The sequence below is a fragment of the Myotis lucifugus genome, unplaced genomic scaffold (assembly GCF_000147115.1).
Source record: "Myotis lucifugus unplaced genomic scaffold, Myoluc2.0 scaffold_0, whole genome shotgun sequence".
In the NCBI taxonomy this organism is placed as follows: domain Eukaryota; kingdom Metazoa; phylum Chordata; class Mammalia; order Chiroptera; family Vespertilionidae; genus Myotis; species Myotis lucifugus.
In genome coordinates, this window is record NW_005871048.1 from 6,939,189 (window position 1) to 6,952,521 (window position 13,333).

The window sequence follows — 13,333 nt, forward strand, 5'->3', positions numbered from 1 at the left end:
TGGGTGTTTCAAGTAGCAAATCGAAGGAGGAAAAGAGGAGGAGGGGGGGGAGGAGGAGGAGGAGGAGAAGAAGAAGAAAACTGACCACATCCTATTTTTCATGATTTGACATCTGTAAGCTGTGACAAGGACAGCACATCCATCCCCCTGGCTTAAGTGTAGGCCAGAGTCCATGGACCGTGCCCTGTTTTGCAGGTAGCCACCCTCATGAGCATCCTTCCCCAATCCTGGTTGATGAAGAAACTTCAGGTGAAAACCCAACAACACTGCACCCTATGACTGGGAACCCCTGGGTCACGCTTATTTACAATTGCCCAAGTGGCGAGTCAGAGCGTGGTGTCCAACCCAGATAAAAGGTACAGAGCAGCAGCGGGAATTCAGCACGTCCCAGAACCAGGAACACACGCCTCCCTGCTTGGGTGTCTACACTGGGTTAATTCCCCACATACTACAATCATGTAAGCGTTAACAGAAAACATGCTGTATTCACAGAGCACGTCTATTCCTGCGAGTGCGCCAGTGTTTAATTATTGCTAAAGTCATTTGGGGTTTTTGACACAGATTCTATTTTAGTAAGATAAACTCAGCATAACCCAGTGTTGCCAAAAATGAATTCCTAAGGTAGATGACTAAAATAAACTGGTAATAAATATTGGCTTTTGGAACGGGGATTATAGCTCTGTAATGCAGACATAGCATTAATGACTCATTTTCAAATAACAGTCTCTCCCAAGGATTATTGGTGGGAGGGGTCAGGGGGAAAAAAGTTCTCTCTCTCTCTCTCTCTCTCTCTCTCTCTCTCTCTCTCTCTCTCAACAAAATGGAAGAGAACTATGAATCTTCCAGGCAAGGATGTTCTTATGTCTATGTTGCCATCAGAGATACAGCCCCTGGAGTGGGACAGGGGTCAACTTGGACAGGCTGCAATGAGTCAGAAATAGCCATCGAAAGAAACCACTCTAGGGGTTGAGGCAGTTGATTCGGGGTCTGTTTTCTCTCATTCCCCTGGAGACAGTACGCACTGCCGGGTCCAACCAGGGCATCTCATGTGGCATGAATTACCTTATCAGTCACAGTGGGTGCGGCCTCGTGCCTTTGCTGCTTGAAATTAGTGGACTCTTTCAGGCCACCTTTACTCTCTAAAGTCAAATTCTGAATGCGTGGCCCACTTGGTTGAGCCTTACAACTTCTCAGATGCACCAGAAGGCGCTGGGGAGCAAAGGTCCGGCTACAGTTTGGGCAGGGCTCAAGCTGAGCTTCACTTGGCCCCTCGCCAGGTACAAGGGGCTGAGGCTTCTTCTGTGGGAATGGCCGGCGGAGCTCCCTAGGGAGCCGGTCATTTTCTGTTTTCCACTTTTCCAGGCATTTGGGCTCATGAATAGGAAGGGAGAGGGAGCCAAATTCCCTGCCACAAATGTAGCAGAGGAGAGTCCTTGGTCGAGCTGAGACACCACCAGAAGCTTTCTTAAGACCAGTAAGGTCATTAGAATTGTTGCTGTTTGGTTCTCTGGGCCCACCACCCTTGGGCTTGCAACTTCTCTGGTGAACAAGAAGACGGTCTGGCAAGAATGTGCGGCCACAGGATTCGCAGGGCAGCAGCTGGGCCTGAGAAGTCTGGAACGCTGCCTCGTTCATTGCCTGAAGAATGTAGGACCCACTGCCGCCGCCCAGGGGCTGTGGTTTGGAGGGTTCTGGCCTCCGCTGGTGCTTGGGCAACTTGCTGTTTTCAATTCGCCACTTCTCCAAGCACTGGGGCTCATGGATGGCGAGTGATTGGGACCCAAATTCTCGGCCACAGATATAGCATATGCGGAATGCGGGCCTGCGGGACGGGATCACGGGTGGGCTAGGCTGGCTTTCCGACATAATTCTCTTACCGGACCGTTTTGAGAGGATCACAGTTCCAGGCCTAGTTTTCTGAGGGTTTGTCTTTATGTTTTCAGCAGGATTGACTCGCTCTGTTTCTGGCAAAAGGCTAGAAGAGGAGTCACGAGACAGAACAGCGTGGTTGATAAGGAAGGTAGGTTCTTTAGAGCGATGGAAAGTTTGTTGCAAGTTTTTGGAAACCCTTTTCTCCTTTCCTCTTTCCATTAACGAATAAATCTTTCTTTTAGTCCTTGCTCTGATTTCAGCCCAGTTTCATTTGGGGCTTCTTCTTAGAAGTCAGGGTGGCTCTCCTGGGGTTCCACATTGTAGCCAGTACCTTAGCCCTTCAGGCCAGGACTCAGAGCTTCATTGAGGGGCAGCAGCCTGGAGCACTGCAAAGTCCCCATTGAACGCCCCGTGCCTCCGAGATCTGTGGGAGAAACAAATCCAGAGTTATTACACACACACACACACACACACACACACACACACACACCTGTTAGATTAAAAGTTCATAAACAGCAGAATTTTGTTGTTTTGCTTAGTATCCTCTCTCTGGCTAGCACAGCAACCAGCACATAGGATTTTTCAGTGTTCAAATAAAGTTTAAGAAAATTTCCATTGTGAATTGCACTGTCACTGTATTGAAACTAGTATTCTGCCCAAAGAAAGATCGACATTTACTGCTGCACCTCATAGACACACCTGACACAAACCATCAGAGGCACCGTGCTGAGGTTGTAAGAGAGAACCAAGAACTGTGAACATCAGATAATGAAACCGCAGGTCACCTGAGAAGACCTCCTCCCACTGCCTGAGGGAGTCTGGACGTTTCAGTGCCAGGTTCCCTTTGACAGGGCTTGAAGCCTATGGACCTCTTTTTAGAATAATGATTTTAAAAGCAAAAAATAATATTCTTATGATGACAAGTAAAACTAATTTTATGGAAATAATTTATCAGATACTTTTACTTGCTTTATATATTTTATTTGAAATATAGTAGTGTGCCAGACTTCTGGAGTGTCTGAGGTTAAAAACTCCTACAGAAGAAGTAATTCAACAGTGAATATCATGAGAATATTATGAAATATTATGAAAACTTTCAGAGGGAGTGTAAATGTCTTTTAATCTACCAGGTATCCACTTTTCTTTATTATGGGAATGGAGTATTAATAAATTGTGGCCATGACTGTCAAACCAAGAATGCAACTCAGGCCTGTCCTCTTCCTGGTGGGATATGTACAGATTTTCCCTGGGGTGAAGAAGCTCAGACTGTGTGTGATGGCCTTTTATAGCCATTATGCTCGCTACCCTATTTTATATCTATCTATCTATCTATCTATCTATCTATCTATCTATCTATCTATCATCTAATCAAATATTTTTTATAAAAACATAGCCAATGGTTTTCCCCCAGCTAAGCAGAAGACAGAGCTGATAAGATCTCATTATGGGCAGAGTCTAGGAGTTGTTACCTTGGGGAAAGGGATGAGACAATATTACCCAGGGTTTACAATCTAGCCCCAAGAAAGACTATTTTCCAGAAGTCTTAGGACCGTCTTTACTTCCTGAAGGATGACTTGGACCTGAATTAGAAGCTTTGTAGCATCCGTTCCCAATCACAGACACTGACCATGGCAGACGTGAGTTCAGGCAGAGGGAGGATGGCAGTGCTATCAATATCAGAATTCTGTTTGGGCTTTGTGCTCAATAAAGGACCGAAGGAGCTGTGAGATCTGTGCCCAGTTCCTGTATTTTGGTGCCAAGAAAGGTCTGAATCTTTGCAGTTAAGACTATCAAATTAGGTCTGGCACAGAAAAGGGAACTATTTTTCATTTTGACAGATCCTAAGACAGTGATATTAACACATGTGACAAAAGAATGTGTTGGCCCCGGAGTGATCAGCACAGAAAATGAAGCTTAGAGAAACAAAATGTATCACTTGATCAGCACCATCCAAAGGAGAACGTGAATCTAGAGAACACAAGGAATCCGGTAAAATTATTTTATCAGCAAATGGGTGAAATAATACCCCAAACCACTCTGCTTTGTTGCTTTTGTTTCTTTTTTTAAAAAAATATACTTTATTGATTTTTTACAGAGAGGAAGGGAGAGGGATAGAGAGCTAGAAACATCGATGAGAAACATCGATCAGCCGCCTCCTGCACACTCCCCAAACCAAGGTACATGCCCCTGACCGGAATCGAACCTGGGACCCTTGAGTCCACAGGCCGACACTCTATCCACTGAGCCAAACCAGTCAGGGCTGCTTTTGTTTCTTGTTCACCGAGATCTCCTCTTTTAGTTTCCCATTTTCCTTGGTACCAGAAATTTTCATACACCTAATGTAATTAAGAAGGCTCTGGCTGGGTAGCTGAGTTGGTTAAATCATTGTCCCGATAAGCCAAGGTCGCAGGTTCAATCCCCACTCAGGGCACATACAAGAGTCAACCAAGGAATGCATAAATAAGTGCAGCAACAAATTAGTGCAGCAACAAATTAGTTTTCTCTCTCTCTCTCTCTCTCTCTCTCTCTCTCTCACACACACACACACACACACACACACACACACACACACACACACAGTTCCCAGCAGATTAGAATACTGAGAAAGCTCCATGACTTGCCCCAACAACTCCTCCATTCCCCTTATGATAAATAAGAGAACTAATATTTATTGAATGCCAACTATGCATCAAATATTGTGCTAATTTATATATATATAATTTAATTCTCAAATGATTATGAGGCAGGTATTATTATTTCAATTTTATAAACAAAGAAACTGTGACTCAGAAAAGATGAATAACTTGCCCAAGACAGTCAGTTTCTAAATGACAGAGCAGGGAACCTATTCCAGCTCTCTTTGGCTCCGGTACTCAGCTCTTTCCATTATTCATTCTGCCTAAAATTCTGCCGGCAGAGCTTCTTCTCTTTCATTTCTGTCCCTGTTTTAATGGATGATTCATATGCCCCGTGGAAAGGTACCTAAGCCCCCACCAGCCTTTAGGAGAAGGAAGAGGCAAAAGGGAGGAGGGGATAAGGCATGGAAGAAGAGAAACCTCTGTGATGGAAAAAGCAGGAGAGACTGATTGGGGCTACGGAAGACAGGTTTTTCCCTTAAGTGACAGGGATCATTTATTTTGCTGTAAGTGGTTTTCTAGATGAAGCTTTCCCCTGCAAGGTGGGCAATGCACATCCTTTTCCTGATCTCATCAACATCCTTCAGAGGAATGACCTACTGACCAGGACGGGGATGGATGAGGGGGAACTGGGTGCTATAACGGGTACAGGGTGAGAGCGAAGGCCGCCTGAAGGGGCCAGATGGTGTTCAGTTTGCAGCCACCTCAGCACTTTGATGAGGAATGGATCTGTATTTTTGCAGGTGTGTGTGCACTGCAAATATTTTCTCTGAAGCAAACATCAGCATCATAAAATTCCCAACCGAATCTTCACCTCTTCTTTTTGTATCATCTCTTTCTCCCTCCAATGTCCTCCTGAAATTTGCTTTATTGTGATTAAAGGCAACAAATTATTAAAGATGAGGTAGCTGGAAGCGAGTGAAATTCTTGGAAACTGAAAACTTTATGAAGTTGCTGCCAGTGATTCTGACAAGGCACGGCCTGGTCAGCTGCTCTGCTCTATAAGTTTGTTCTAAAAGCAAAAACGCTGGAAAGTACTAAATGCATATACTTACATTACTTAAGAAATTGGCCTGTCACCAGACATATTGTAAATAAATGTTGCTAGTTTATAAAGAGAACCACTTTGCAAAGCCAGCTAGTTTCACCCCGAGCGTCCATGGAGAAATGTTCACTCCAATTGGCCTGACCATATTTGCACATAGGAGATTTAAAGACTGTTTTGGAAGGCCATGTTTTATCAATATGATGCCATTTTTCCATGCCCTTTGGGGTTCATCGGAAGGGAGAGACAAACTCTCAAGGATAAATACAATAACCTTGGAAATGCAAAACCCATCTTGGCATTAGAAGGTGCTCCTCTATAAAAGAGGGAAAAGAACACAACCAAAGTGATTAAATCTCATTTTAAAAAAATTTAGTCCTTAGGAACAAAATAAATATGTGATACATGAGCCCTTCCCTGTTTTAGTATAGAATCCAAATTCTTTAAATGGACAAATGAATAAATAAGAAACATGGAGTTGGGGCTAATGCTTACTTTGAGCAAAATTGTAAAATAGAGGAGGCTTGTCCTTAATATCCTCCATCCACCCTGTTCCCCAGCTTCTACTCTCCCCTGCCCAGTGCCCTCACATACTATTTGGTCTCCATTACCTATGAAATCTCACTTTCAGAAAGGAGCTGACAGACTTATTCACATCAAGGTTTATGATTGATGAGGTAATAACCCTCCCAGAGCCTGGCAGAAACAGCTAGTTCCTTACCAGTAGTTATTCTGCCCAACTCACTCAAATTAAGAGAGCGCCAATTTTTAGCTGGACACACAAATTCCCAGCTACAACTCTAGAGGCTCCTTTGTAGCTAGTGAAGTATTGTGTGTGGCTTGTAAGAACGCTTCTTAGAATGCAGGGGTATAACTTGTTCCTCTTCCCTATGTTCATGCTGATGCTTAGAACATGGATGTGATGGCTGGCATCTAGCAGCCATATAGGACCAGGTTATATTCATGTGACCTCGACAAGGCAGAGCAGAGACCTGGATGGACTTGAATACCTGATAATGTTGGAGCCACCGTACAAGTAACTCCCTTGGGCTTTATGTGCATAATGAAATAAATGTTTATTGTATTTTAGCCACTTTTAAAGAGTCTCTTACATGAAAACCTAACTCAATTGAGATGTAGTTGTATTTTAAATAGTTGTCATTGGTTTCACATAAAATGAATTCTAATAGTAATATTTCAAATTTTAGGATCTTTTTTGATGAAATAATTTTTTTTTGAGAAAGTGTATGTTTGGGGGCAAAATTGACTTATTAAATATATACTTTTTTCTGAAAATCAGAAATAAAAAACTTGAAACTGGAAATACTGAACCAATGGTTCTTTAAAAATTGCAAGCCATCCTTTCCTAGATTTTTTTGTTGGAACAAATTTGAATGGCATTTTTTACTTCTGAAAAATGAAAACCTAGTTTTTCCCATGATGAGCTTTTGAAAGAGCAACGAGGCATCATTGTTGGGCCAGTTGTTAACTCACTGTCTCTATACTCAAAATGCCCTTTTCTGTGTTCAGCTCTGTGATGCTGTCACTGGGACTCTGCATACCCCATTTCTGCTTTGTCAGCTGACCCTGAGTTATGTTCTGCCAACAGTGGAAATGAAGGGAGAATGCAAGGTTGGAGGACAAAGAGAGGACTTGCTCCTTTCTAAAGGCTCCCTGTCTGCTTGTGCTTCCTGTGACATCACCCCACCAACACTGCATCCCAACAGAAGCAGTTCTTTCCTGTAGTTTACAGTTTTGCAATCCTTGCAAACCAGACTCACTCCTCTCCCTGACCAGATAACATCACCTTGTCAGTCTGTGCCTCTCCTTAAAGACCTGACTTACAGCTCCATAAGGCACTTCTTCTAAGTTTCTGTAATTCAAACCTTTTCCCTTTGATACTTCACCCTAGGAATGGTGGTTGTCACCTCCTTTATATAGCCGTGTTCTCTTTTATCCTGCTAGTTACTAGGTAACAACTTCATTCCTGGTTAACAAATCTTTATGTTAAATTCTCTTTAAGTAAGTGTATGAATTCTGTCTCCTGGCTAACATAACTACCCTGAGACTATAAATAATAAAAATATGTGATATTCATGCTGTGCATTACCTTACTATTGCAATAAATATAAACTCAAATAAATGATTTCATAGAATCTTAGAAAATAATATGGAGCTTATCTTAACATTCAACCCTCAACCTATTCAGACACTGAAAGCATATTTTTATAATTTTTATACCATCACCATGCTTCAGAGCTAGAAAATGCTGCTCTCCCACTTGTGGCTGAACTAAATCTTAAGAGGAAACCTGCCATTTGGGGCATATTCACATTTTCCTTAATTTCATATGACACTTCTGCTGCTGACTGCCCAGTCATAAGGCCACCACTGCCACAGGGGATGTCAACATAAAGGGATCACATTCATAGGGTGAGTGACCAGGAAGTGTTGAGGGGAGCTGGCTCAGCTCACTCTGGTTCTCTGCACTCCCTTCTGGGAGCCACGTGGGCAATGGCATGAGCAGTCCTCAGTGATTCTGATGTGAATGGGCAAAAGGCCAGGTGAGAGCAACTGGGAATTGAAGATGATATGGCTTTGAAAAGACAGGAGCGGCATCTGAAAGGTAAACAATGGAAACACTTTAGCCTGAAGCTTATGGCTTCCAGGGAATATGGCTGTCCATACCGGCATTTCTATGCTCATCGTGAACAATGAGAAAATTCCCTTTTCTTGTCTCTCTTTCATTGCAAAGAATTTTAAATCAACAAATAAGTTCCTTCACTTTCATTCAACCTAACTGTCAGGTATAGATGTAAGAGTCTATGGTGCTAGGAAAGCTATGGAAATGGAAAATAGGAGAAGGGCACACTTTACCCTTCTAAGTAGAGCCTTCTGCAAGGACATTGTAAGATGCTGAGGCTCAAAATACCACTCCATGACAGCAATTGTTAGAATAAGCCTGTAATTTTCACTCTATATTGAGTATCCAAATCACAGACTACTCAAAAATCATGAATGCCACACAGGTGTGACCATGTAATTGTAACACAGACATTTGGCGTGGTAGAGAATTAGTTACCGAAAGCATCTGAATCATCATAGTAGAGGCCTGTAATGTACAGAAATTCAAAGAATAGACAGAAAAAGTGAGGGAGTCTGGCCATTAAACAATAAACAAGTCTACATATCATATTTTCTGATATTTTGGATAGTTCTATTCCAATAACAGAGCTCTATTCCAAATAACTCACAAGACTTTAAAGCAGTGGTTCATAGGCCAAACCTGGCCCATCGCTATGTTCTTTTTGGCCTGCATAGAGCTTAAAATGTTTGGATTAACTTCCATTATATTAAAATTGGGAGATGTCATACAAAATCTAGATTTTTGGTTTCTTTTGAAAAAGTGGAAAGTCTGGCCATTCAGAGCCCACAGTCCAATGTGGCAACATCCAACACAAGCCGATACTGAGTAAGGACTGTGCCTATAGGTCAAGCGGCCAGACTTCACTCTTCCAAAGTTTCTCATCAGCCCCCTGATCCATTGCTTTATAGTTCATGCTTGAATCTCAAAGACATATGAGTTTGTGACCATTTGCAATATTTGCTTTAAAATGTCCCTTTCCCCCAATTTTCTCCTCAATTCAATATTTGAAAATCACTTTAAGGAGCACTTGTCCTCAGGAAACTGGGAATCTAGTTGAAGTCTTTTCTATGAAAGATAGTTACTAAAAGAACAAAATATGTGTTGGTAAAAATTCAGAAAGGAAACTTCCTGATAAAGTATAATGAGGCTGAAATACTTGATTCTAGGAGGGAGGGAAGTATCTAAGGGGAAAAGAAGGAACCAGTGTCCTGAGAAGGAATTTTCATACATTATTGGAGGGTCATAGGAAATGATGCATCTAATTTCAGAGTAAAAAAAAAATTAAGCAGCCAGTGTTTAGATCAGCCACAGGAGAGATGGTGGGGAAAAAGAAAAAAGAAAAGAAAAGTAAAACCAACAGGCAAGAAATGTGTTTGGAGACCATCTGAACTTGCTGGAGACATCCCCATAATTATTTAGTTATCTGTTAATATAATAAGAACAACTCTTCTGGTTAAGACAATGGTCCTTGATTTACCATTAAGTGAATCTCCAGATGAAGAATGTTGGATTTATTTGTCTAAAGAAAGGATCTGTCGATAAAAAGAACCATAACTAGGCTATTAACAATATATTGTTGACTTTCCAAGAATTGGGCTATAAATACTTCATAAGAGAATTATGCTTTCTTGTAGGAATTACAGAATTTGGTACATTTTTTCTTTTGCCAAACTGACTATTTTGTTAGATACCACTGATAAATAAGTTCAAACTGCAAATGTGTAAGAAGAGCACAATAGTTCCTTCTCCACCTCGAATGTGATATCTGCTATCCACCAACTGTCTAAAATTGGTGCATTATGATGAAAAAATAGTGGAGGAAAACTACAGATACCCTGTTTTAGTATTAAATTTTTAAAAATTGCAAATAGATGTGTGTTTACTAGCCCCCATCATGTGATACTGCTTGCTCAAAGCTCCCATGTCTTCACGCTCATGATTTATTGTCTCAGAGTGCTAACTCAGGGCAATGTCTTTGGCATGGACTTCCAAGCCACAGAGTGATAGTATCGGGAGTGTAGTCATCGGACTAGTGTGTCCAGGTGGAAATAAACAATGAAGAATACAGCTGCCTTTGAAGAGAGCGTTTTGGCCAGGATACTTGGCACAAGGTAGATGGGCTTCGCTGTATCCTGGAGGAACCTTTTATTAACCACATCACCCGCTTACCCCACAACAGCCTCAAAATTGTACCTTAGCGCTCTCCACCTCCAGGAGGTCGGTACCTCCCAGGGCCTGGCTAGCACTTAAATGGATCGTCATTACAGTTCATTACAGACATCAACACCCTTTGTTAATAACGCTTTCTCCACCCAAAGCTGTTTCTGAGGCAAGCCCCTGGGAAGAAAGTCAAAAACGGGGCCGAGCCCATGAGGCAGGCTGGCTTTCTGCTGTGTGTTATGAATGTGCCTCTGTTTTCTGATATGCTCAGCATGACTCCCCTGGTACTGACTCTGGAGCCTTGGAGGTTCATGGACAAGCTGAAGGCTGTTTCTAAACAGGGGCTTTTTATTGCTGTTCTCCCCACCTCTCTCATCTTCCTATATAAATGTCATCAAAAATCTATTGTCATTCCTACATCGCATGCACAAGGCCCTCTTTCACAGGCCAGATGGTTTAACCTCTCTGATGGTTCAGAATTCTCCATACTACAACCTTTCATTGCTCAGGAGTCTTGCATGGGAAAAAGCATACATGCTGGAGAAAACCACTAAGAGGAATCTCCTGGTGGGACTCATTAATTCTCCATGTCCCCACTGCCCAAGCCAAACATGAAGTGTGGGAACAGCTCCTTATTTGCAAAGCTCATAGTTTTTTGTGGTTTAACATTTACTGAACGCCTCCTTCCACTCTATACTCAATAACTATCAAATAGCAAGGAAGTAAGTGAGAGTATCAATGGCTTTGTTCTGTTTTCCTTTAGTAAACAGAAAAGAAGAACCCTGTGTTTTTTAAGTTATACCTAGGATCAGGAAGATCGGGATATTTGATTAGAAGAATTCAATTTAAAGTTAACTCTGTGGATGCTCATTTTTTTCTCTTTCTTGTGTTTTCAACAGGCTCTTATTCCACCGCTGTGTTCCCTTTCAATTTGTTTCATTGTTTCTGTTATCTGGGTCTCCATTCCAAGTCCAGAAGGACAAGGTGCCATTAGGAAGGTGTGGCATCCTGTGGTTGACTCTACTGCTTACTTGCTCCGGAGGGATAAGGCAATGCCAACCAGCTTACCTCTGAAAATGTGTGGCTTATATTTTAACTCCATTAAATTCTGGAGAAAGAAAGCAAGATAAGAAGTGATGGGCCCATCTTTATCTTGTAATTTTATATGTCAGAAGTCCACCATGGATTCCCCCGAGGCTAAAATCAAGGTGTCTCCAGGCTGTGGTATCTTGCTACAGCAGTGCTAGCAGCAGAAAGGGAGCAGCATTGTGAATACAGCCCTCTGCCAAAGTGTTGCTCAGCTAGTCTGCCGTGCTGTGCCCAGAATCTTTTCTTTTTAAAGATTTATTTTTTATTTTTTACTTTTTAAAAAATATATTTTATTGATTTTTTTACAGAGAGGAAGGGAGAGAAATAGAGAGTTAGAAACATTGATAAGAGAGAAGCATCGATCAGCTGCCTCCTGCACACTCCCCACTGGGGATATGCCCACAACCAAGGTACATGCCCTTGACCAGAATAGAACCTGGGACCCTTCAGTCCCTAGGCCGATGCTCTATTCAGTGAGCCAAACTGGCTAGGGCTGTGCCCAGAATCTTAATAGTCGGCTCACAGTCACCCAGCTCTAGATTCCATTGGAAACACCATGGGGGGTTGGGGGTGGCAGGTGTGCCATCACAGGGGCCTTGCTGAGATGCCCCAGTCAGCCCTCTAGAATGAGAATTTCAATTCACTTTATAGCAACAAAAGCATAAATGTTCACCTAACATTATATAGTGGGGTCCAGTATCTCTCTCTAGCTCTGGTGGGAACCCTCACCCAGTGTGAGTAAGGAAATAATCCCCTCAGATTCTGCATTCTTTCAGTGTAGTCTATGCATCTTTGCTGTCCACACTTCAAGTATGTTCTTCCTTTTCCTCTCTGACTGTATTCTTTGCTGCTGCATTTGCACATTTGCATCAGGTAGAATCTTTATTGACTAGTTTCTTCAGAAACTTGACTTGAATATACTCCGTTCCTGGCTAGCAAACTACATTTCTTGTTAATGGGAGTGCTGTATGCACGACAACATTTTCCTTCTCTCCTTTCAGCAGTTTTCTCAGGACTGCCCCCAGTCTCCTCTAATTGGAGGTGGATAGTTAAACCCTTCCTAAGTGGAAAGGGTCACTTTCAGTTTGGATTCTGAGCTGAGAAGACATTTCCATTCCGTAGAGTCATTTCCTACTTGGAAGTGTAGGGTATCAGAACATGCCACTTTGGCATACGGATTACTTTGAGCTGAAGGCAACTGAGAAAAAACAGACACAGAAAAGCTCTCTGCCCTCCCTCTATTTGCCTAAAAGCAAGACAAACATTTGTAAAGGTGTCTCCCTTTCCCAAACCAGGAAGGGCAGAACTCACCAGGAGACAACTCTAGATTCTTTATCGTCCACAGACAGGCACTGAGAAGAACCTATATAACAGCAATACTAAATAGCCTTTATCTTCTCTAAGTTTTGCCCATATACTCACCATCCCAGTTTGCTGCCCCTAAAAGCCTAACTCCCTTTTTCTTTGTCTTGTCACTTCTCCACAAATTTGTGGTTCTTTGTTAAGATGCTATTTAAACCCCAAATTCTTACCACCCTTTGAGTTACTCATTACTGAGTCCTCCCATGTGTATGCACAATGCCCTTGTTAATAAAACTTGCTTTTTTTCTCTTGTTAATCTATCTTTTGTCAGTTTATTTCACAAGTCCAGTCACTGAGCCAAAGAGGGTAGAGAAATTTTTTTCCTCCCCTACAGAGTTTTAGAATAAAAAGGATCCCCTGCCCTGACCGGTTTGGCTCAGTGGATAGAGCGTCTGCCTGCAGACTCAAGGGTCCCGGGTTCGATTCCGGTCAAGGGCATGTACCTTGGTTGCGGGCACATACCCAGTAGGGAGTGTGCAGGAGGCAGCTGATCGATGTTTCTCTCTCACTGATGTTTCTAAC

At 42.3% G+C, this 13,333-nt stretch overlaps 1 protein-coding gene across 2 annotated transcripts in view; it reads right to left on the reverse strand.

Moving 5' to 3' along the window:
* Positions 1-13,333, reverse strand: part of LOC102422619 (zinc finger protein 474-like) — a 108,485-nt gene that overhangs the window by 24,702 nt on the left and 70,450 nt on the right. For both annotated transcript variants that reach the window (XM_006081102.3, XM_023744106.1), the window contains exon 5: positions 1,063-2,296. In XM_006081102.3, the coding sequence (XP_006081164.1) occupies positions 1,063-2,091 (1,029 nt within the window). In that variant the 5' untranslated portion in view covers positions 2,092-2,296. The remainder of the gene's footprint in view (positions 1-1,062; positions 2,297-13,333) is intronic.